General features: G+C 41.8%; 1 protein-coding gene across 1 annotated transcript in view; it reads left to right on the top strand.

The window, feature by feature from the left end:
- The window catches only part of LOC124110958 (vacuolar protein sorting-associated protein 11 homolog), a 32,162-nt gene extending 10,788 nt beyond the window's left edge, over positions 1-21,374 (top strand). The window contains exons 12-29 of the mRNA XM_046470466.2: positions 838-991; positions 2,746-2,892; positions 3,541-3,732; positions 4,028-4,133; positions 5,898-5,927; positions 6,075-6,175; positions 6,740-6,823; positions 6,962-7,012; positions 7,465-7,553; positions 9,043-9,117; positions 10,970-11,061; positions 12,129-12,214; positions 12,789-12,910; positions 13,641-13,739; positions 17,735-17,794; positions 18,389-18,455; positions 19,183-19,248; positions 19,698-21,374. Coding sequence (XP_046326422.1) covers positions 838-991; positions 2,746-2,892; positions 3,541-3,732; positions 4,028-4,133; positions 5,898-5,927; positions 6,075-6,175; positions 6,740-6,823; positions 6,962-7,012; positions 7,465-7,553; positions 9,043-9,117; positions 10,970-11,061; positions 12,129-12,214; positions 12,789-12,910; positions 13,641-13,739; positions 17,735-17,794; positions 18,389-18,455; positions 19,183-19,248; positions 19,698-19,769 — 1,693 coding nt within the window. The 3' untranslated portion in view covers positions 19,770-21,374. The remainder of the gene's footprint in view (positions 1-837; positions 992-2,745; positions 2,893-3,540; positions 3,733-4,027; positions 4,134-5,897; positions 5,928-6,074; positions 6,176-6,739; positions 6,824-6,961; positions 7,013-7,464; positions 7,554-9,042; positions 9,118-10,969; positions 11,062-12,128; positions 12,215-12,788; positions 12,911-13,640; positions 13,740-17,734; positions 17,795-18,388; positions 18,456-19,182; positions 19,249-19,697) is intronic.
- The last annotated feature ends 5,031 nt before the right edge of the window (positions 21,375-26,405 follow it).

The raw sequence follows: 26,405 nt of genomic DNA, 5'->3' as shown, positions 1-26,405 counted from the left end.
GTGACTGACTCTGATTTTGAATATTGACGTCTAGTTCGAACATTTCATGGTTTGCAGCTTAGTTACGGTAATGAAACAGAGGACGGTTTATTGACCTAATAAACTTTAAATTGAATTTTCGGTATAGCAAAACAAATGATTATTCTTGACAAGGTAAATATGCGACCGTCAGGGGTCGGGTCCTTGGGTACTTGTTTTCGCATATTGACCTCATCAAGAGTAATTATTTGTATAGTATTGACCCTCTGACCTTTATTATTGACCTTGGCAACCTCCGTGGTCTTATTGAGTGAGCTAATTAGGTCAATAATCTTGAACGCGACATTAACGCCTGATTTCACTTCACCTATTATTCACCTAAATCTCTATCAGCCCCAGCAACACTAAGCAACCAGAGTAAGTAAGTTATAGTCATCACTTGGACCATAGCCATGACAGTAGTTATAATCCTCTCTTCAGTAATGGGGGGCACGGGTGGCCCAGTCGTCTAAGGCGCCGCGATTCGCTGTGCAGAGTTGCGTCCCTTGGGCACGCCAGAAACCTATGATTGTGGGTTTGATTCCCGGTTCGCCCCAATTATGTTTCTAGGTTTGTCAGCACCATACCCGTGCTCATGGGTTTCACCGAAGTGGTAAACGTCTGAGACCTGCATCACTTCTGGCTTTCTTCCCACATTAAGCTGACACGCCGCGATATAACTGGAGTTAAAAGCAGCTTTAAACCCAACTCACTCACTCACTCCTCAGTAATATGTCAGTCTGTATTCATCGTGATATTGCTGATGATGGTGTTAAGCCGTCTTTGCTCATTGATCATCCCCTTCATCTGTTTGCCCAGCTTGGCCAAGAGTCAACAGTACGATGCTGACGGCCTGATCGACATCTTCACCCAGTATGGCGACCACCTGTACAGCAAGGGGGACCATGATGGCGCCATTGACCAGTATATCAAAACCATCGGCAAGCTGGAAGCATCCTATGTCATCAGGAAGGTACGGCAAAATGTGGTGAAACTCTTGGATACCTTGATATGAAAAATGTAAGACTTAGATCTACAGTATTACTCAGATCACCATGTCACAGCAAGTATGGCGTTGTGTTTGTTTTATGACCTCAAGCAGACATCACATATACATTTCTGTCACAGGTTACAGCCTCTTTGAGTCCTTCCAGGGATTTATCTAGATTTGCTCAGAGCCCAGTTTGGCCCATCTTCCCATGGCAAGAGAATTAACTGACTACAAAAGTCCAGTTTCCACCCTTGCCAAACTAGGCTGGTATTATGGAGTAACATTTTGGCTGGACTAACGAGTCTATGCATAGTCCAATCAAAATCGCGTACCGAAATCAAAATCTTGTTCATAAACTGTTGTGCAGATTTCGGTCGATTGCAGGATTTGCAAAGCATGTGCACCGCCAACTCATTATCAGCAGATTTTTTACAAATCTTTTCATGTTTTTGATCAAGGTACTCACAGGATTTGATGTTTTTCTACATCTTGATTATCGATCAGATCGTCCTGACCGGGTGCCACCATTTTGTGTTTAGCAAACGCAAGTGATACGAGAGGTGGAATCTGATTGGTCCATAGGAGAGACTTAGAAGGGACATAACTGGTAATAGCCAATGGTGGCGCTACGATCGAGCCCAGTAATTCCAGCTTAGTTCGGCAAGGGTGGAAACTGGACTTTTTAAGTCAGTTAACTCTCTTGCCTCGGGAAGATGAGTTTGGCCAAAAGTCTGCAGCTACTGTCAGTAACAATTCTCCAGTAAACACTTTCAACATTATTTCATGTAATGTTAAAAATCAAGGTTAAAATACCTCTTAAATTAGAAAACTTAGTGAAATCCCCATTTTGAGCAAACTTAGTATTTTCTTCCAATTTTCCTGCCAAAGGCACTTAGTTTGGAATCCTAGATTAATCCATGCCTACATATATGTGCTTCACACAGCATTCAACAAGAAAGCAACTAAAACAAACCACTTTTGTTGATCTGCAATGGGCAATTGTCAGTGTCACCTATGTACCAACATGCACAACCACAGGCGATGTGTTCTTCCTACAAGGACTGTCATGTACCCCTCACAACAATAACTCATGCAGTGTACATGAGGATGTCTGTAAACATAGTCATTCAACTAATGACACAGAGTAGACATTGTTGTGTCCTGGAACCAACTGGAAGAAGAAGAGTGTCCAGTGTACACTGTATGTCCAGTCTCTGGAGGTACACATGGGGAATAGCAGACAAGGATGATCCACAGTTATGTTCATTCAGGGACTTGTCTAGGGTTTTGACATGCAAATTAGAACTTAGTGTGTTTATTATGCAGTTTTTAGAAGCCCTTATTTTCTTAAAATTCAAACAAACTTTAACATTGCTTTCAGGATAATAACCTCTTGCTTTCAGGACAATAACCTCTGCAAAACGTAATAAAACATGTCAAGATTGTATGATTTACCGGTTATAACCTAACTTGAGAAATGTTTGATTCAAAACGTCAATGATGGTTACAGAGATTTGACACAGACAAATGCCTAGATACATCTCTGCCCTCAGCTGCACAAATATGCATATCATTTTGGTGTTGTAAGCATCTTCTTGTGCATGTGGGTATCATAAACGTGGCAAAAGCCTATAACAAACATCTCTTTGTGTTTCCCTCCAACCTTACGCTGATGTGCTGTGTATAACTGACATACTGTACCGGCTGATCATGTGAATCAACCCTTCTCCCTCCAGTTCCTAGACGCCCAGCGCATCCACAACCTGACCAAGTACCTGCAGGCTCTACACAAGGCCCAGATGGCCACTGAGGAACACACAACACTCCTCCTCAACTGCTACACCAAGCTCAAGGACGTCTCCAAGCTGGATGAGTTTATCATGGTAAGAGGGATGGGGGATTTATCTTTGATCATGTACTGAAACTCTGCCTTTCAGTGTTTTGTATGTTTCCAGTGGAATATTCTATTGTTTGTACTTAGAATCATCTTTCAATGATTACCGTTTAAACTGTTCCCTCATTCATATTCATTTGTGTCAGAAATGTTTAAGTTGGTTTCAACTTGTTCAAACATTAATATTTTGAATAATCTTTAACGTAAAAATAAAATGAGATAAAAATTCTATAGTTCAGTCTTACTTCTAGTATATGCATGCTGCATTAACATTATATAAAGGGAATGAATGTTCCAGTGATGTGAGATGCCTCAGTTTGTTGTGCAGAGTTTCTTTTGTGCATTTCTTTTCTGTGCCAGGATTCAATTCATGCTCTACATTGCTCAGATTGTCATTTCAGTATAGAATTCAGTATAAATGGATGCTTTTGGCTGAATCTCTTCAGTTGCAGTGGGATAGCCTTTTGGTTAGAGTGTTTATTCGCTCTCTCTCGCTTGCTTGCTCACTCCCTCCCTCCCTCACTCAAACCATACCTCCATGTAGTCCTCTTGGTAGAGGGCCACAACTCCCAGGAGACCACTGGCTCTGAACACAACTCTCTCAAATGATACCTACCATTGACACTTGTTGTTTCAGACAAAGGACCGTGAAGTTGATTTTGATGTGGAGACGGCCATCAAAGTGTGTCGCCAGGCTGGATATCACAAACACGCCCTGTCGCTGGCAGAGAAGCACGCCAAGCATGAGTGGTACCTTAAGATCCAGCTGGAGGACATCAAAGACTATCACAGGGCGCTCGAGTACATCGGCAAGCTGGACTTTGAGGAGGTATGTCATCCAAGTGGAGAGTACAGGGTGCACCAAGTGCTGTCTGAAAAAGAAAGAAACGAGATGTTTCCTTGTTAATTGTCATATTTTCATTTGAAATAATTCAGCAAAAGGTGATTATGGAACTTTTAGTTTCCATAGTGGTTTGGAAAACAAATGAAAATAAAGCAGATTGATTAAAAAACATTTTGATTTTATGAACCAGTTGAGCACACCTGGTGTTGACCTTATACTGAATGTAATTGTAGAGGCCGATGTGGTGTGAGCATTTCATGTTTGTTGATACTGACTTTAGGCTGAGAACAACTTGAAGCAGTATGGGAAGATTTTGATGAGTGAAGTGCCAAAACAGACCACTCAGCTGCTGAAGCGACTCTGCACCGACTACAAGCCCATGGACAGTAAGTGTTGCTCTCGTCTCTCTCACTCATACTGTCCCTGGAAGTCCGGGTTAGTCCGGGTTAGTCCGGGTTAGTCCGGGTTAGTCCGGGCTAGTCCCAGCTCCCGACTGCTGGTTGTACGAGGTGACATGGGTCGGGTGGTCAGGCTTGGTGACTTGGTTGATTGCGTGTCATCATACTCTGATGGTGTGAATTGTTACTTACAATATCAATCACTTGATTGTGTGGTCCAGCCTTGACTATTTACAATGCACAGTCATGTGACTGGAATATTGCTGAGTGGGGTGTTAAACAAACAAACAAACAAACAAACACTCACTGTAGCATCAGGATAACAAGCTATTATGAAAAATGTATGTGCAGAATAAGCAATCTTTGGTAGTCACATATTTCATCTTTGACTTTCTGGAAGTCATCTCCAGGTAAATACAGGAATAAAACAAAATATTGATCAGCATCATATGTGACACACTGTTGTGTTACTTTTTGTTTACACTTTGGGGATGTTTGCCTCGGCAGTGCTGTAGTGTGATGTTGAGAGTTGTGCCCCTCAGTTACCGGGACCCTCTTGTCATGATAATGATTTCTTTTTCACCATACCAGAGTATGGAGGTTTTACCACTGTGGGTAATGTCATCCCACATGATAATCTTAAAGTGAGTGTGTGAGTTAAAATTTGACATTGCCATGGCATATATCGGCCATATAGTGTCGAAACAAGAGAATTATTTTTTATATTTATGGAGGTATAAACGGAAAAAAATTGTATGCATGGATTTACACAAACTGCACACCGTTGTATATGTTTATAACATATTAAAGGCAATTCTTATAAATGAACATGTCAACAATGATAACTGCACAGACTGCTTATTTAATCATTAAAGGGCAAGTTCACACGGAAATGAACCTATTTTTCTTGTACTTTTTCCACATTAAAAGTGTTAACCTAGAAGTGTCATAGACAAAAATATAAAAATATCACAATTAATTAACATATTTTTCGCATTAAAACGATTTATATTTTTCACATTTACCAAGTGTTCTATTTCCACAACAAAAACACCATGGCTTATGCCCCTTGCAATATGACGTCATTGGTGCCAATTGATAAACATTATGACGTCATCATGCTTTGTTAGAGCCGCTTCACGTGGTGTAGGTACAGGTGTGTGATTCTAGCGTCTCAGATGCCAGCCAGCATAGTGTTATGCTGAGTCACCACTGCGCCGGAAAGTGTCGTAGGCCATGTTGTTTTACCGCAAACTGGTACTTGATATCTTTTGCGTTGAGAATAGACAGGGACCCAGTTGAATTGGCACCAATTACGTCATAATCTAAGGGGGATAACTCAGGCCTGTTTAGCTCGAAAAACGAAGGCCTCATAACGGCATATCATTTTCACACTATTGTGAGTTTCCTACTTTCACTGTGAAAAAAATGAGTGTATATTTTCAAACACAGATACTAATTAATTCTAAAATTGCGTTTTGTTTAGAAAAAGGTAGAAAGTGATTTTTGCGTGTACACTTCCCCTTTAACATACAAAAAGCTTAGAGAACAATACAAAATTAGTGACATTGTTAAGCACAATAATACGACATGAGCCCCACCCATTCTGTTATCAGCCAATCAGGAAACAGTAGTCTGCTTAATTTAATTTTGGTTTATGGAAACAAACTTAATCAAAATTGCCACACAATCACTTGCAATTTGTTAGCAGTATTCACATAAATAATGCCAAGAAACTTTTTTCAATTTCAGAGCCTCTAGTGGATCAGCTGAGTATGGATGGTAGGTGTCCTGCAAGTTGTTCTGTTTTGTAGAGGGGTTGAAAAAACAAATGCACAAGGGTTAAACTGGTAATCCTCATTTAAATATGGATGAAAAATATGTGTTTTGTCTGTGAATACCACTGATGTGTTTGTTTTGTTATTGTAGGTGGTTTACAACGCATTCAGAAAGCCAATGCAGAAGAATTCATACACATATTTGTGAACAACTCTGGTAAACTGACCGAGTTCTTAGAGCACATGGTTGAGGTATGGATAAGTCTGGTATCTCCTGAGAATACCCCTTCATATTACTTTATCCTGAAATACCATCTCAATAGCTATCACTTATCAATAGCTAACCAAATCCATTCGCATACACACACAGAAGTAAAACAGAAAAGCTTAACCTTTTTTTGCCAAAAGCTCAACCATAACCACTCATACGATATGACATTGAATATCTGCTTATAAAAGTTCATTTCCAACATTCAAAAATGTAATTGTCAAAATTAAGCACATAAACTCATTGTGGATAATGTACATTAGCTAATTACATTTAAGTTGGCTCGAAAAAAAAATATGAAAAGTGTAATCATGGTTATATACCTAAACATAGAATATTTTCTGAATTTTTTTTTCTGAAGACGTATGGCCCATTAAAAATGGATATCTTATTTTCATTTTATTGTAATTTTGTGCCTATTTTCAAACTGTCCTTTTTTCTGAATTGAAATTAATATCACCAAATAGTAAGAATGTTGTACACAGTTGAGCTTAGTCTCGGTGGTATCCTGGTGACACCATGAGCATGTCTTGTTGTCCGTGTTCCAGGTACAGCCCAACTCCTCCAATCTGGTGTACAACACCCTGCTGGAGCTGTACCTCCATCAGATGATGCATGAGAAGGACATATCAGTGAGTACCTGGGTGATGGAGTCATAATACCTCGGACTGAAATGGGAATTGTATGGTCACAATGGCTGCTGAATATGAATAATTAAATTGTACTTTGATTCATATTGACACAATGTAAACAATTTTTCCTCCCCACAGCCTCGAGTTGACAGAGAAAGGAAGACACTGGAACTGTTGAAGAATCCTGATGTAAGTATGCACACAATTGGCATATTCAGAACAGTTTGTTCGGCTTGGAAAAGCCTTAAATACCAGATAACCTTGAAATGGCAGGTTTTTTTAATAGATATGGTAGTTTGAGAATCATTCCTGGTACTCTGTCACATGTTTTGATAATATGAAGCTGTATTCTTTGATGATTTCTCAGTAACTGTTTATTAGCTTCATCAACATCAATTTAGAGTTATCTCCCTTCCACTCAGTTATAAATGAAGCTGTAAATATGTCTCTTGCAAGACATGTGCTAAATCATCAGTGTGGAGACTGGCATAAACATCCTATGTTTTGTTGAACAGGACAATTCCAATGAATTTTTGGCCTTTTAAGATCCTACTGCTGACGTGACTACCATTTGTTTGCCCCGTTTTGATGTTGTATCAATGATTTGTTGTGTGAAGTTTTCTCAATGTTGTGTGCTGCAGGCTCGGTATGACATTGACCACGCCCTGATTCTCTGTCAGATGAACAACTTCAAGGCCGGCATCCTCTACCTGTATGAGAAAGCTCACTTGTAAGTCAGATAGATAGCAATTCTCATTCATAAATGTTTCATAAACTAACAAGTATCCGAGAAAATCTTTCAAAGTATGGTTTATGGTCAGGTCACGGGGAGCCTGGTTAGAATAGGTCGCCAGCACTCTGTTGTTTGTGGTAAGAAGTGATTACATTAGATTGGGTGGTAGAGCTTAGCGACTTGACGAGCATCGAAGGCGCCGCGATTCGCTGTGCAGAGTTGCGTCCCTTGGGCACGCCAGAAACCTATGATTGTGGGTTTGAATCCCGGTTTCGCCCCGATTATGTTTCTAGGTTTGTCAGCACCATACCAGTGCTCGTGGGTTTCACCGAAGTGGTAAACGTCTGAGACCTGCATCACTTCGGGCTTTCCTCCCACATTAAGCTGACACGCTGTGATATAACTGGAATACTGTTAAAAGCGGCATTAAACCCGACTCACTCACTCACTGACTAGCATCGAATGTCAACCAGTGGTCCAGGCTCTATTATATACAAACTGCCAGGTACCGTATAGTGCGCACTTTTTTTCCAAAAAACACAGCTGTGTAGAAGGGGGTGCGCATGATACACGAAATAATGAGTTTTGATGTTTTTTTCCCCATGGAAAGACATTACCGCGAGCACGTAACACAGGAAACACCATGTCAACAAATCCATACTGAAGTACGCAAATTAATCATGTAATTACACTGTCTGGCTATAGAAAGTGTTGTATGTATATCCGGACTTATGTTTGTAACTTATTTCATTAATTTTATTCAAAATTCCTTTTAATATTGTTTTAATTAATTTCGGCAAAATCGTGTGTGAAGCAATTGGAAGATCGCACAACTCACTGTTATTAACAGCAACCACGGTCAGATTACCGCTATTGGTAATTTAGCTGTGATGATATTAATGACTGTGGTGTAAAACAAACCAGTTACAGTGCTGGAGTACAGTGCAATGTACAGTGCAATGGCTCAAATGTCTTACAATAAACTCCATAGCAACCATATTAATTTGACCCAGCTATTGAAGCAGCTGCTGGGAAGAGTTGCTTCCCTTACCTGTCAGGATCCACTAATTATTGGTTTGAATCCAAGATTCCCTCTGATTACAATGCTATCAGCCTCACGATTTCTGTCCTGTTCTTTTTAACCAAAGTATGCCGACCTGTGTCACTTTGGGTGTTTCTCCCACTTTAGGCTATCATGCCATGAGGTCACTGAAGTATGGATAGAGCGGTGTAAAACCTGACTCACTCACTCATGTCCATGAACTAGGGTGACAGCAAAGTGTTGAATGTCTACGACAAGCTGACTCACCGTTACTTAACTAAATACTGATCAAAGTTGTGTTAAACCAAAACTCACTTCCACCTATCCGTGATCCAGGGTGACATCAAAGAGTTACCTGTCCGAGAGTCCTGAAACATGTGTCACTTTGGTCACCTACTAAGCTTACACACTGAGATAAACGACTCGATGTTCTCTCTGTTGCAGGTATCAGCAGATTCTCCGCTACCACATGGAGCATGATGAATATGTGCACGTCATCGAGGCTTGCAAGAAGTTTGGGTGAGTTCTTGTGGCAACGATTAGTTAACCAGACGTAAAGTTCAATATATTCTACTCAACATCTGATAGGGATATTCTGAGTGCACGTAGGACCTGGTTGTGTGTGATTGGTTGTATGGAGAAGGTGTTATACAAATTGCATCCCATACTGCCATGGGGCAAGTTCAGCTTCACTTAGGGGCGGTCGGGTAGCCTAGTGGTTAAAGCGTTCGCTCGTCACGCTGAAGACCCGGGTTCGATTCCCGACATGGGTACAATGTGTGAAGCCCATTTCTGGTGTCCCCCGCCGTGATATTGCTGGAATATTGCTAAAAGCGGCGTAAAACCATACTCACTCACTCACTCACTCAGCTTCACTTAATTCTAATAAAAGTAAGTACAATTCAAGTACACAAGATACGGTCCTCTTACTACGGAACAACACGAAATAGCCCCTCTCAAATGTTTAGTAGTAAAAATATATATATGATTTTTTAACTATTTGTGACGTAGAATTACAAAAGTACATGAAGTTAAATTGTTAAGTTTGAAGAGCAGAAAAGGTGTTTTGGAATGAGTCCAGTGGTTACAGTGACTGATGAGTACCTGGTAGTGCTTGTACTTACAGTGGGGTGGGGTAGTTCCGTGGTTGAGGTGTTCCACTCTCATGCTGGTCCCAGTGGGAATTCTAAGTCTGTGTCGGCCCCCTGTAATCTATGCTTGCTTGTTATAGGCGACTTATTGCCACTTTCTGGTAGCTGCTATGTTGATAACAGTAACTGATCACACACTTGGCTAGATACAATATTGGCTATTTACGATATGTATGTATATTTATATATAACAATACACGACAAACATGTAAATTAACGTTACCCTGTGCTTGGCACTGGGTATTTATCCTCTTGAGGCAGCCACATACTCCTACACGTACAATCAACTAGGAATCAATACATAGAACATAATACAACCGGAGTATTATTGAAAATATCCATGAATCCTGACTAAAACGTACTTGTCACATACTACTGTGCAATGTCCGCCACTTAACCCTGAAGTTGCTGTACCCCAACCAATGTTGGGAAAGTGGGGGGGACACCGCACATGTATCTATAGCTGTGACCAGGTAATACCCTGTATCACCGTCTAGAAAGCGACCATACCTATAAGGCGACCCCCCCTCTGTTTAAGCCTTCAAAATCACTGCTAATTCATATACCCTGTCTGTAAAGTGAATCTGAATGAAGTGCATCACCAGCACATGCACAATGCCTACATTTGCAATAAAAACGTGTTTGTCTTCCGCAGAAAAACATATACATCACATCCCTTCAGAGAACTCAGGGAAATGAAAAGATCATAACAATTAAACTTGGTCATAAAGTTACAAATCTGAGATAAAACATCACTTGACACGATGATTTACTGATTAAAATGTATTTCCTTTTCAGCTAGGCATTGTTTCAAAACAGAGATTAATATTGCTCTGTGTATTGTCTTGTAAACTCAGCTGGAAGCAGCCATCAAAGTATTTCCAGTGTTACGTGCTCACAGTAATGTCTTTGTGTTGGGGAAAAACATCAAAACTCTTCAACCCTTTGTATAAGACAGTGGTAGAAACATTTTTGGTCCACTAGTCCTTGATAATAAATAGCAAAACCCTTAAAAATGGCAAATATCTACTAGTCCTTATGATACCTTAACTATTGGTCAGTTTAGCAGGGACTATAGGACTAGTGCCAATTTCTAACCCTGTAAGACCACCCCCCTTGAAAGCTCCCTAATTCTAGGTATGGAAAACTGGCCTTATAGTTTAATGCACATCGATATACAGTATGACAGGAGATGTGAATACATGGGTTCCCTGTTCCAGGCAGCAGGATCCTAGTTTGTGGGTACAAGCTCTGTCTTTCTTTGCCCGGAAGGAAGAAAACTGTAAAGCTCAACTGATGGAGGTCCTGTCTCGTATCCTTGACCTGTCCTACTGTGCCACTGCCACTGCGTGCCTGGATTACGGACTTCGGAAATGCCAACCATAATTTTTTTATTGATTCATTACAATATTTTGAACCCAAATCTGTCTCCAGAAACATATGCTTGTGAGCTGCCACTTAGTGGATAGGTGATAATTGGTGACTTGGTTGATTGAGTGTCGTCATAACCTGAGGTGGTGGACTGTTGCTCATAATATCAATCACTGGTTTGTCTAATCCACTATCAGTTCTTTACGGGGACTTGGGTGAGGCTAGGTGTCAGTCATTAGCTGGTATTATATTCTCACATATTTACAGACCTGTAAAGATTCGGGGTAGAATAGGTCTTCAGCAACCCATGCTTGCCGTAAAAGGTGACTATGCTTGTCGTAAGAGGTGACTAACAGGATCGGTTGGTCAGCTTTGCTGACTTGGTTGATGCATGTCATTGTATCCCAACTGCGTGGATCGATGCTCATGATGTCAGTCACTGGATTGTCTGGTCCAGACTCGATTATTTACAGACCGCTGCCATATAGCTGTAATAATGCTGAGTGCAGAGTTAAACAACAAACAAATCATATATTTACAGTTCTTCTCATATGAATTAAGACTGAAGATGTTGTATCAGGTGCACGATACAAGTTTTTATCTTTTATATGACAAGATAATTAAAAAAAAATTTTTTGACAGTTTCTGTAGGTACTGCAGTTAAATTATTAATATTGTTTCTTCTTTGCATGTGTTGGTAGGGTAACATTTGTATTACATGTATATACATTAGTAAAAGGTGGGATGGGATGTATGGTGATCTTAGTCATTTTGGGCATAGTTGCATCCCTTAGCTGTGCCAGGATCTGCTAGCTGTGGGTTTGAATACAGATTCATCCTGTTTATCATCCATGGTTGGCTTCACGCCTCGTAAACAAGTTTGGCTTCTCCAGTAGTGGACTACAGTTCAAAGCGGTGGTGTTACTCTGAACCTGTCATTGTAGAAGTTCATTCTTGAGGTCTAGTTGACCTTTATGAAACTTGTAATTAATTTCCTTGACGTGTGAGATATTGACAAGAAGAATCTGCTTCCCCCTCTGCTGGTGATACAAACGCTGGCTCACAACTCCACCGCCACCCTGTCCGTCGTCAAGGTGAGGCTGTGTCCACTTGTCTTGAGAAGTGACTGTTGCTGACAGATGCTGGATCTGTTTAAGTTTCTTCAAAGATGGTCCTTGTTTTACTTTATTTAACTTGAATAATCTTCATATGGTTTACTGGGAAACCCCTCTCTTTGCAGTATATTCGGAGGTGTTATCGGTAGTCACATCTTCTAAGTGTAAACATATAACAACACCATAACTAATAACTGAGTTTTTGACAAAATGAATTGACTCCCCCACACAAATTGCTATATCAAGAACTGCACCCATGCCAGAGATTTATCTAGACCAGCTCAGAGGCCAATATTCAGCCCAAAGTCTTCAGCAAATGTCAGTAATATATTCTCAAGTTTTTAATTTGCCAATTCATGTTATATACCAATAAGAAATGTTATGACTGCACAGGTATTGTATAGACATAAAGATATTCCCCCAAATTGCCTGGCAAGGAGATATATTCTGGAATCCTGGATCAATCCCTGCCTTCTTTTTCCTAAAACGCTTGATCCAGACTTGATTTTGACTTTACTGTTGATGACTACTGTCATTGTATTTTATGCTACAGGATTACATCATCCGGCGGCTTCAGCTGGAAAACGACCAGATTGCGGAGGATGAACGGCTCATTAAACAGTACAGAGAAGACACTGAGAGGAAGAGACAACAGATAGAAGAACTCAAGACATCGTTAGTATTTCTCACGTTGGGGTTGGGGTGGGGGGGGCGGTGGGGTAGCCTAGTGGTTAAAGCGTTAAATCGTCACACCGAAGACCTGGGTTTCGATTCTCCACATGGGTACATTGTGTGGAGCCCATTTCTGGTGTCCCCCACTGTGATATTGCTGGAATATTGCTAAAAGTGACATAAAACCATACTGACTCGCTCACTCATGCTCGGGCATGTTCAGCTTTGAAACAGACTCTTTTGTTGCGATTTAGAGTACTCACAGACACCTGCAGGTAGTATTCAGGTGAATCTTCAGTTACCTATCTAACCAGCTCTGAAAGACAATGACTTATGGCATATTGATATAGTTTTAGCCAAGCTGATATTCAACATGATCAAATGTGTTTTAGGTATGACAAAATGAAATATTTCATATGACAATTCAAGATATCATTTTGCAGGTGAAAGAAAAGAATAAAGCACAGCAAAGATATCTTGATGTAGTTTACTTGGTATTCCCCAAACATTTAAGCACACTCCGTGGTAAACAGGATTAAGAGGAAATGGAAATGAAATGTTTTTCTGTTATTAATAAATATTAGGAATATGAAATTCGTATTGCCAAGCCAAATGTGCTTTTTGCATATTTGGAACTGTTAGAAATCTAGAAGGTTTCTGGGCTTTGAATCTCATTTTTCAACATATTTGTCATAATTCATCAGACTCCTGATCAAGCAATTTGATTTTTCAGAGCGAAGATATTCCAGGCATCCAAGTGTAACATCTGTAACCATCCCCTGGAGCTGCCATCCGTACACTTCCTGTGTGAACCACATTCCTACCACCAACAGTGAGTAGCTCACATTCCTACCACCAACACTGAGTAGTACACATTCCTACCACCAACAGTGAGTAGCTCACATTCCTACCACCAACAGTGAGTAGCTCACATTCCTACCACCAACAGTGAGTAGCTCACATTTCTACCACCAACAGTGAGTAGCTCACATTCCTACCACCAACAGTGAGTAGCTCACATTCCTACCAACAACAGTGAGTAGCTTACATTCCTACCACCAACAGAGAGTAGTTCACATTCCTGACACCAACACTGAGTAGCTCACATTCCTATCACCAACAGAGAGTAGCTCACATTCCTACCACCAACAGTGAGTAGCTCACATTCCTACCACCAACAATGAGTAGCTCACATTCCTACCACAAACAGTGAGTAGCTCACACTCCTAACACCAACACTGAGTAGCTCACATTCCTACCACCAACAGTGAGTAGCTCACATTCCTGACACCAACAGTGAGTAGCTCACATTCCTACCACCAACAGTGAGTAGCTCACATTCCTACCACCAACAGTGGATAGCTCACATTCCTACCCCACCAACAGCGAGTAGCTCACATTCCTACCACCAACAGTGAGTAGCTCACATTCCTACCACCAACAGCCAGTAGCTCACATTCCTACCACCAACAGCCAGTAGCTCACATTCCTACCACCAACAGTGAGTAGCTCACATTCCTACCACCAACAGTGAGTAGCTCACATTCCTACCACCAACACTGAGTAGCACACATTCCTACCAGCAACAGTGAGTAGCTCACATTCCTACCACCAATAGTGAGTAGCTCACATTCCTACCACCAACAGTGAGTAGCTCACATTCCTACCACCAACAGCCAGTAGCTCACATTCCTACCACCAACAGTGAGTAGCTCACATTCCTACCACCAACAGTGAGTAGCTCACATTCCTACCACCAACAGTGAGTAGCTCACATTCCTACCACCAACAGTGAGTAGCTCACATTCCTACCACCAACACTGAGTAGCTCACATTCCTACCACCAACACTGAGTAGCACACATTCCTACCACCAACAGTGAGTAGCTCACATTCCTACCACCAATAGTGAGTAGCTCACATTCCTACCACCAACAGTGAGTAGCTCATATTCCTACCAACAACAGTGAGTTGCTTACATTCCTACCACCAACAGAGAGTAGTTCACATTCCTATCACCAACAGTGAGTAGCTCACATTCCTACCACCAACAGTGAGTAGCTCACATTCCTACCACCAACAGTGAGTAGCTCACATTCCTACCACCAACAGTGAGTAGCTCACATTCCTACCACCAACAGTGAGTAGTACACATTCCTACCACCAACAGTGAGTAGTACACATTCCTACCACCAACACTGAGTAATCTCACATTCCTACCACCAACACTGAGTAGCTCACATTCCTACCACCAACAGTGAGTAGCTCACATTCCTACCACCAACAGTGAGTAGCTCACATTCCTACCCCACCAACAGTGAGTAGCTCACATTCCTACACATGCCGCACACAACGTCTTTAGTCTCCTACCCCTTCAAGTGTTTTCTGGTAGGATTATGTACATGTTCATGTTCTCACAATATTTGATTAACTATCTTGTAAGAGAAACGAAAAAACTGATTAGAATGCAAAATATTCTGATGCTTGATCAATTTGATCAACAAATCAACTCAGAAATTTCACGATATATCAATTGATAATAAAATTAATTTTTCTGTATGTGTATGTATAAAAATGACCTCTGTAGACCTGCAATATCAATTTAATGATAAATACGAGTGGGGCTGATCCATTGAATCTCCTGCCTGTTCATCTCTACCATCGAAATCCTAATAAATGTAATTCTTCTGTGGCAGGATTTAATTTCAATACTGAAATATCTTTGTTGACACGGTATTGACATTAAAGGTTTGTTGACATCACAATTTATGATGGCATCCTTGCTGATTGAATGTTATGCCATGATGTCATGAATCATTGTCATGCTGATGGCAACTGATTATCTGTCCCCTTCTTGATGATTTACAAGCCATTGTTGCTGGAGAGGTTGTTGTTGCCCCGTTCCACGTAGGGTCTTGGCACTATGATTTCCGTAAGCCTACTGTATGTTAAAGTATGGGAGTTAGGTTCATCTTTGTGTTAAGATAGATATCCTGAATGGGTCCAGGTCCCGCTGGAGAGGTTGTTGTTGCACCGTTCCACGTAGGGTCTTGGCACTATGATTTCCGTAAGCCTACTGTATGTTAAAGTATGGGAGTTAGGTTCATCTTTGTGTTAAGATAGATTTCTTGAATGGGGCCAGGTCCCGCTGAAGAGGTCGTTGTTACTCCGTTCCACGTAGGGTCTTGGCACTATGATTTCCGTAAGCCTACTGTATGTTAAAGTATGGGAGTTAGGTTCATCTTTGTGTTAAGATAGATTTCTTGAATGGGGCCAGGTCCCGCTGAAGAGGTCGTTGTTGCTCCGTTCCACGTAGGGTCTTGGCACTATGATTTCCGTAAGCCTACTGTATGTTAAAGTATGGGAGTTAGGTTCATCTTTGTGTTAAGATAGATATCCTGAATGGGTCCAGGTCCCGCTGGAGAGGTTGTTGTTGCCCCGTTCCACGTAGGGTCTTGGCACTATGATTTCCGTAAGCCTACTGTATGTTAAAGTATGGGAGTTAGGTTCACCTTTGTGTTAAGATAGATTTCTTGAATGGGGCCAGGTCCCGCTGGAGAGGTTGTTGTTGCCTCGTTCCACGTAGGGTCTTGGCACTATGATTTCCGTAAGCCTACTGTATGTTAAAGTATGGGAGTTAGGTTCATCTTTGTGTTAAGATTGATTTCTTGAATGGGGCCAGGTCCCGCTGAAGAGGTCGTTGTTACTCCGTTCCACGTAGGGTCTTGGCACTATGATTTCCGTAAGCCTACTGTATGTTAAAGTATGGGAGTTAGGTTCATCTTTGTGTTAAGATAGATATACTGAATGGGTCCAGGTCCCGCTGGAGAGGTTGTTGTTGCCCCGTTCCACGTAGGGTCTTGGCACTATGATTTCCGTAAGCCTACTGTATGTTAAAGTATGGGAGTTAGGTTCATCTTTGTGTTAAGATTGATTTCTTGAATGGGGCCAGGTCCCGCTGAAGAGGTCGTTGTTACTCCGTTCCACGTAGGGTCTTGGCACTATGATTTCCGTAAGCCTACTGTATGTTAAAGTATGGGAGTTAGGTTCATCTTTGTGTTAAGATAGATATACTGAATGGGTCCAGGTCCCGCTGGAGAGGTTGTTGTTGCCCCGTTCCACGTAGGGTCTTGGCACTATGATTTCCGTAAGCCTACTGTATGTTAAAGTATGGGAGTTAGGTTCATCTTTGTGTTAAGATAGATATCCTGAATGGGTCCAGGTCCCGCTGGAGAGGTTGTTGTTGCCCCGTTCCACGTAGGGTCTTGGCACTATGATTTCCGTAAGCCTACTGTATGTTAAAGTATGGGAGTTAGGTTCACCTTTGTGTTAAGATAGATTTCTTGAATGGGGCCAGGTCCCGCTGGAGAGGTTGTTGTTGCCCCGTTCCACGTAGGGTCTTGGCACTATGATTTCCGTAAGCCTACTGTATGTTAAAGTATGGGAGTTAGGTTCACCTTTGTGTTAAGATAGATTTCTTGAATGGGGCCAGGTCCCTTTTGTATGAAGACACGTACCCTGGCCAATGTCATAATACACAAATGTAGGTCAGGTGGTCTCAGTAAGGCACTTTGTGAGTCTATTACATGGTGGGTGAAACTGATTTCCTTTGGTATAACATTACCTGGGGTACATTTCTGCAGTACTCTCTGTAACAACCTCTTCAGTGTCATTTAGCTGACTGTGTCTTTAACACATTAACATACACCAACTCGTTGACCAGACTGACACGATCACGTTTGTATTGTGGTCATGTTGCTGACCGCCTTATAAAACTCTTTCACTGTCTCAAACATCAGTAGTGATCAGCATGTGTTTCTTTCTGCAGCTGTTTTGAGAGCTATGCTGAGACTGACACGGAGTGCCCTGTATGTGCAGCTGAAAATAGGTGGGTGGCAGGAACCATGTATACTTTGATCAGTATTTGACTGAACATGCCTCACTTTTGCTTTCCTAGCATAGGGACCTGTGAAGATCCAGGGTAGAATAGATCTTCAGCAACCCATGCTTGCCATAAAAGGCGACTATGCTTGTCGTAACAGGATTGGGTGGTCAGGTTCGCTGACTTGGTTGATGCAGGTCATCGACCTTGGTTGAGTGCGTGGATCAATGCTCATGATATCAATCACTGGATTGTCTGGTCCAGACTTGATTATTTACAGTCCGCCGTCATATAACTGAAATATTGCTGAGTGCGGCGTTAAAGAACAAACCAATTAATCCTAGCACAGGGACCTGTAGTTCTGATTGTAAGACCATGAAGATGTATGCCTCTTTTACTGAACTTTCTGTTCAGCCAATCGACTTTGAGGCTTCTACATTCTCAGGAATGTATGATTAGCCTGACAGGGAAAGGTTCAGATGTTTTCTGCTTTAGGCTTTGTAGAGCTGGCTTCTGAATAATGGTCAGGAAGCTGTTGTCAGCGCTGTACATGAGTGACATTAATTTTGGTTATCTGTGTTTTTCACAATCTGCTTTCAGGAAAATTATGGATATCATTCAAGCTCAAGAACAAACAAAGGACATTCATGAACATTTTCACAATCAGGTAAACATTACATTTATTGTTTGTATTGTAGGTGAAATGGGCTATAATATTGCTTTCAAGATTATTGCACTTACAGTATATTGCATCGTGCCAGTTTTATGGTGCTAGCTTAGACCCGTGAAGAATCCGGGGTAGAAGAGGTCTTCAGCAACCCATGCTTGCCATAAAAGGTGACTATGCTTGTCGTAAAAGGCGACTAACGGGATCTGGTGGTCAGGCTCGCTGACTTGGTTGATGCATGTCAACGATCCCAATTGCGTGGATCGATGCTCATGATATTAATCACTGGATTGTCTGGTCCAGACTCGTTTATTTACATAATAGCTGGAATATTGCTGACTGCGGTGTTAAACGTCGAAACAACCAACCAACTTACTGAGATACCATGCTGTAGTGTAACATGGATACCCCCCTCAGGCAAAGTGTACCGACTCCGAGGCAACCAGTCCTTGTTTTAGCCCCTTAATGCCGAGGACCAGGCAGGGTAACATGTAGCATCCTTTAACGTCTTTCGGTATGACACGGTTGGGGATAGAACCACTGACCCTCCACTCTTTGGGCAGACACTCTGTCCACTACACCAAGGAAGCTATGATTATCATGGTAGTGTTATTATTATCTGAAGTGTTGATCATTGATACCCTGTGACTTTCTGCCTTTAGATATGCAGTTTTCTTACAGACAGTCTTACAGAACAATTACAAGGAAAGTTTGCCTCGTTTTTCAGTTGGAGAGGGCACAAGATGGCTTCTCTGTGGTCGCCGACTATTTTGGTCGAGGAGTGTTCAACAAGGTATTTGTGTAGGCTGCAGCAACAGTTTTTGTGTGTATTTGTACCCCATGTAACTCTAAAGCTAAAAACATTCCTTTTCTCTCTAGAGTAAGTGAGTGAGTTTGTTTTATCACCACCTTGAACAATATTCAAGTTATATCATAGCGGGTCACCTGTTTGTGGGAGGAAAGTCTGGAGTGATGCAAGTGCTAAACATTTACCATTTTTCAAAACTACCCAAGCACGGGTAAGACTGACAAAGGGTGTATCTGAGTTTCAAAACCACAGTCATAGGATGTGCACAGTGAATTGTGGCTCCTCAGATGACATTTGTGGCTTCTTGTCTATCGGGAGTCACCTCCTTTATTAATGTTGCTGTACTTAAGAATCAACAGCCCAAGTGTGGGTTGAGATATGTAACAAAACTACTGCAACTGCAAATTGATATCTTTTCCCTTTTCACATTTCAGGTGACGCTGATCACGGACTCGCCCACCCACCAGCGGACTCCTCAAGGGAGTCTCTCCTCCAGGATACCCTAGGCCACGGACGCATGGTTTACATGACAAGTCAAAATACCTTAAGTCTAATCCAGCATTAAACATGTCTGTGCTGAAAATGTTTTAATAATACATGTGTATCACAGAGCCAGACTGACACCAACCGTGTTATAAACAACTGAAAGGCATGTATGTAGGCACTTTTGTACATGTCCATCCATGTCTTCTTTGAGTGAAGAGTAACAGCTAATATCATGCCTAGTGATGCCTAGTGATGTCTGATGATGCCTAGTGATGCCTAGTGATGTCTGATGATGCCTTGTAATGTCTGGTGATGCCTGGTGATGACTGGTGATGGATAGTGATGTCTGGTGATGCCTTGTGATGACTGGTGATGGATAGTGATGATTGGTGATGTCCGATGATGCCTAGTGATATCTGGTATGCCTGTTGATGCCTTGTATTGTGATGCCTTGTGATGTCTGATGATGTCTGATGATGCCTGGTGATGTCTGATGATACCTAGTGATGACGGGAAGCTTACCATCTTGTACACAGGTTCCAATAATCCAAGGAAAGTGAATAGTGTCCAACTGTAGTAAGTTTTAAAGTCTATTTAGGTGAGAATTCAATGTGAATCTTCTAAGGTGTCACTGAGCACTGAGCAAGTGTGGAAATCTTGCCAAGCCTGGGATGATCATCTGACTTTATTTGCAACCTTGTCATTGACTTCAACAGTGCCACAGCTCTTCTTGACTATGTAGTATCTGTTGATGTTTGAGGACTGTCAAAGACTGATCAGTTGTTGGAGAGCCAGTTAGCATGGTATACAGTATTTAGTTGTTACACTTCAAGGAGTGGTTGGGTAGCCCAGCTGTTAAAGTGTTTGCTTGTCACGCTGAAGACCCGGGTTCGATATCCGACATTGGTACAATGTGAGAAGCCAATTTCCAGTGTCCCCACCGTGATATTGCTGGAATATTGCTAAAAGCAGCGTAAAACCATACTCACTCACTAGTGACACTTCACCCCTTTACAGCTGTTTTAGCACTTACAGTTAACATACTGACAGCAGTCCTATCCTGGTTTAGCCATCTCTTTGTGAAACAGGCTCCCTAGTTCAATTTGTATGTTGTGGGGCTGCCATATTTTGTCATTCATTTTGTCTCCAGAACCATGCACATGGCTTGCATTTAAGTGATGGATGTAAGATGGGAGTGGATCAGGCCCATAGTCTCTGATGCATCAGTTGTAGGAATCCAGACGTGTCAAGGTTGCTTTGGCCACCATGTTTACAATGTTTATTAAATATATCAATATGTGATTTAATGACAATGATTTTTCAGTTAAAAGGCTGATTAGCAATTGTGCATGAATTGATGTGCTTTGTTCAAGAATTTACAAATTTGGCATCCAGACTGATTTTGTCCTGACTATTTGTTAAGTCTAAGTACCCTGTATGCAACTGGAAACATGTCGGGAGGAACTGTTGAGTTATTGTTATGTTTGTGTGATGTAAATATTAAACGTGCAATACGGAGTGTACTTATGTAAATATTGTGAACGTATTTAATATACAGCTATGATGGAGGAATGCCTCCAAGTGAAGCACACTGTACATTGCACTGAATAAAGAGCTGAAGCTGTGTCATGCTGTTGGGTGATAAATGTATGCAACATCGCCAAGTCCTCTTGGCCAAATCGGAAGTTTTGAATGGACAAGTGGAAAATGTTTTGATTACTAGTATTTGCAATTCTGACCTTTAGCGAGTCTCTGTGGAGGCAAAGTGACCTCTGTGGCTTGTGTTTGTCTAAGGCACTGCAACTCCATCTGCAGAGTCAAATCCCTCGGTAATCCCAGGATCCTATGATTGTGGGATCGGCAATTTTTATCCTTGGTCTGACAGAACACTATCCATGCCAGTGGGGTTGATTGAAGTTGTTACTGTCTGTGACTGGTGTCCCACAATTATTTGTCACACCCTGAAATAACTAAGTTAGTAATTGAAGTGGCATTAAAAGTCAAGCTGCTCACTAAGATGTTTGGTCAGTTGGAGCATTGGGACCTCTTATGTCTGCAAGGTTCAGGATATTAATTTCCATATTCATTGTTCATGGCGGCATAACCTGATAATGGTAAGCCATTTGAATGAAATGTTGACCAGTGAAACTACTTCAAAGGGCTGTAAATTTATACATTTCTTTCTTAAAACCATGCAATTTGCTTTGCAGAGTTGCTTCCCTTGGGCACGCCAGAAACTTATGATAGTGGGTTCGAATCTGGTTGGCCCCAATTATGTTTCTAGGTTTGTCAGCACCATACTAAGCACGTGGGTTTCACCCAAGTGGTAAATGTCTGAGACCTGCATCACTTCGGGCTTTCACATTAAGCTGACCCAGGGTGAAATAACAGCAATACTGTTCAAAGCTGCTTTGAACGCAAATCACTCACACTGCGTCTTTCTTAAAAGGATGATGACATATTCGAAACTAGGATTATTTGTCACTGTGAACAAGTTGTTCCACGTCCCGAGCCTTCATTCCCCAACCATTCACCTGCGACAGGTTATCCATCACTCGATGTTGTTGAATAGTCCTTTCCAAATATTTGACACTTTGCACAGCCATTATTTATATGCTTATAATTTTGAGTCTGGGGTGCGGGTGTCCTAGTTGTCTGAGGCGCCTATGCAGAGTCGTGACAAATTGCCATGATCCACTGTCGGTGGTATCCATTTGTCAAGTCAACCTGATCTTGATCCTAGTTCTCACTGCCTGACCGTGCTTGTTGGTTTCATACAAGTACTCTAAGTAAACATTCACTTTGAAACAAATTGATCTCACACGTGACTCAAAGCAGCCTCCAACCCAACTCGGGTGGAATAGGTCTTCAGCAACCCATGCTTGCCGTAAAAGGCACTATGCTTGTCATAAGAGGCGACTAACGGGATCGGGTGGTCAGGCTCGCTGACTTGGTTGATGCATGTCATCGTGTCCCATTTGAGTAGATCGATGTTCATGATGTCAATCACTGGATTGTCTGGTCCAGACTTGATTAATTACAGACCGCAATCATACAGCTGGAACATTTCTGAATTCGGTGTTAAACAACAAACAAACAAACAAAATCAAACCTAACTCATTCAATCACTCACTCTCACTCCCAATTTGAGTCAAGTCAAAAGTCAATCTCATTAAAATCATATGTTAGTGCTCTCTACTGCTACTTTGTACCAGTGTCCCAGCCGTACTGAGCACCAAGATCTGATTTTAAGGAGATTGACACAGTAGGGAACTGGGGATACCCTAGTCCTTGTTCCCTTCCTGCTTTAACAGGTGTCACGTGGTTGTATTAATCAGGGACTATTTTCAAACGTCTGGTGCCAATTTCCGTACTCGGTCCAGACATCCCAATTGATGCAACGTGAGCAGCTGACACATGAACATTGTGTCTGCGAAACGGGACAATTATTAACTACTAGATTGAAATATATCATTAAATTTGATTTAGCAGACACAATAAGTGCCTTGCGAACACTTGAATAAACTCTCAAGACTATTAATTGACTTGAGCCGCACCTAACTCTAATGTTCGTCTCATCAGACTGATTTTGTTTAAACACAAACATTAGAGCAGGTCTCATTGCCTTGGCCAGTCCAACCCATCCAGACAGTTCTCCATGCGGGACTTGCTCCGGTTGAAGGCCAAGGTCATCTGTCCAGGGACGCAAGCCTTTGTTACCCAGACGTCTAATTGACTTGGATTGTACATCCGAGCTTGTCTGCAAGTCTAGTAATAACCCACGACACAAATTATCAGGAGTCAACACTGCAGTTTCACACACACTCATAGATTTGTTACTCGATTGGACAGCGGCACCAGACGGTGTTGATGAGCATCCATTCAGGGCCAGAGATTATAGATAGTTAAGGTGCTGACTTTTCTTATTGATTACGAATCGGATCTACCTTCCTAGAGAAACGGAACACAATGATCGAGAAGTCCCCGATAGTGGGCTGATGAGATCCTGTCAATACTGTACAGGGTACGATTACTGTCCATGTGTTGCCAAATTCTTGACCACAGATGGACATTGCATTGACTATCGATATTAATATGGCACAGGACTAAATCGGGTTAAAATGTCCCGGACTGCCTGAAGATCTGGTTAAATAAGGACACAGCACTCTATTGCTTCAGTTAGGAGATGACTAAATTGGATCCCGAGGTCAGGCTCAGCCAGTTGGTTGATTGCGTGACACCGTACACGGGCGGTATGGGTGAGTGAATGAGTTTGGTTTTAAGCCGCTTTAAGCAATATTCCAGCAATACCATGGCGGGTCACACCAGAAATGGGATTCACACATTGTACCCATGTCTGGATTCGAACCCGGGTCTTCGGCGTGACGAGCAAACGCTTAACCACAAGGCTACCCGACCGCCCCTCTGGCGGTATGGACGTTGTTCGTAATATTAACCACAGACTAGTGACAGGCCACCCTGATATCGTAAGAACATTGCTGACTGCGGCGGAAACAAACAAACAAACAAACAAACAAACAAACAAACAAACGGAGACTCGGGTTTGGTTGGCAACATGGGTCCGACGTGTGAATGTATGTACTTGGTATTCCTAACTTGGTATTCCTAACCATGACACAGCTGTAATATTGCTGCAAGAGGCGTAAACCCTACCCACACACTCGTCCATCACGTGTTTCAAGCCTTGTTACATCTGATTGTTGTTGACCTGTGAAGATTCCGGGGTAGAATAGGTCTTCAGCAACCCATGCTTGCCGTAAAAGGTTACTATGCTTGTCGTAAAAGGCGACTAACGGGATCTGGTGGTCAGGCTCGCTGACTTGGTTGATGCATGTCATCGATCCCAATTGCGTGGATCGATGCTCATGATATTAATCACTGGATTGTCTGGTCCAGACTCGATTGTTTACAGACCGCCGTCATATAGCTGGAATATTGCTGAGTGCGGCGTTAAACAACAAACCAAACCAAAAACCAAAACATCTGATTGTTAGAAATAGACCCAGTTAGCTGACTTGTCTGTTGGACATCATGGCGTCATTATCTTTGATGATGTCACGTAACAACTGACTCGGTTTCATTCACATGAGGTCTTCTACTCCAACACGACAAAGCCTGATTTTAATGGGATTGCAACTGACCCTGAAAATCTATTTGTCAGAAAAAACTATTTCCCCCCTGTCATTTAGCTGGAATATTGCTGTGGCGGCGCTAAACAATAAACAAACACAACAAAACGAAACTATTTAATAAATAGCTTCTGGATTTGTGATAAACATTGCCTGTTGCTCCCATGCAAGAATCAAACCAGCGTTTGGTCAATTAGGAGATAAACATACTGTGTTTTCAATGTAGAGCTAGGTTACCTGTAGATTTAACCCCGCTAAATTGAATTTGGAACCGAACGCGCAGCGTGAGGTTTCAAATGTTAAATTTAGCGCGGTTAAATCTACAGGTAACCTAGCTCTACATTGAAAACACAGTATGTTTATCTTCATTCTACCATGACTAAATCAAACGCGAACTCTTTGATTTCTGTCGCGTTTTTCTGTTTTTCTGTTTCTGTATTGCCACACATCCTTTGCATATTGTAGTAACCGCATCTGTGCATTTTGTAACCTGTAATTGTAGATATAATTATTTAAATATGCCTACCGACAATGACTGAAAATAGTACTATTCTATGAATATTAGCTTCCGCGGTGATGCGGCCGTCAAAGCAGCTGGTTCAATCAGAGAGGGTTTATTGTGATTTAATAGCCTCTGATTGACCAATCAGAATCGAGTAAATTCCAAATTCATGGTAGAATAGCAATTGTACTTAGTGTTGTGTTGGTCTAAAGTTGACGAGCGTTTGCGGTCAGGCCTAGTCAAACTGGGCGGTCGGGTAGCCTAGTGGTTCAAGCGTTCCCTCGTCACGCCGAAGACCCGGGTTCGATTCCCGACATGGGTACAATGGGTGTGAAGCCCATTTCTGGTGTCCCCCGCCGTGATATTGCTGGAATATTGCTAAAAGCTGCGTAAAACCATACTCACTCACTCACCTAGTCAAACTGTCTACCTTCAAATTGTATTGCGTGTAATCAAATCTAGCAGATACAGGTTGCCACAATTACTAAGAATCAATGTCTAAGATGTATTCCTTGCTTTGATTAAAAAGTCAAGGCCTAGAGAGAGTGTTACAAATGTCCACGACCCGACATCCCTGTACGTTCTTTTTACACATATCGGGCGGGCTATGTTATCACTAGTGTTTTGCCATGATTCTGTAAGCTCTACATTCAGCAAAAGTACGTTAATATAATTTAATATATTATTTAAAATTTGACATGTTTAATCGACCGAATTGAAGGAGGAAGACGGCAATATGGAAGAAGGTATGTACAGGTCTGAGGTAAACAATTGATACAGAGTGTTGCGTTTTGCAATATAAAACCAGTATAATCACATTGATACGTAAAGGTCACATACTCGTTCCCAAAATGGAGACGCTATATATACGTGTGTACATTTGAAATATAGGGAAATATAACTCAATAGCCTTTTAAGTAGACTGCCGCCATGCGCCTGTGTCTGTAGTGGCGGATCCTGGTGGGGTGGCGGGGTTGGGGGGTAAGGGTAATAGGGATCTACCA

Source organism: Haliotis rufescens, unplaced genomic scaffold (genome assembly GCF_023055435.1).
Source record: "Haliotis rufescens isolate VD_foot unplaced genomic scaffold, xgHalRufe1.0.p SCAF_1, whole genome shotgun sequence".
In the NCBI taxonomy this organism is placed as follows: Eukaryota; Metazoa; Mollusca; class Gastropoda; order Lepetellida; family Haliotidae; genus Haliotis; species Haliotis rufescens.
Note: the sequence above shows the minus strand (reverse complement) of the source record. Positions and strands in the feature narration are given on the sequence as shown.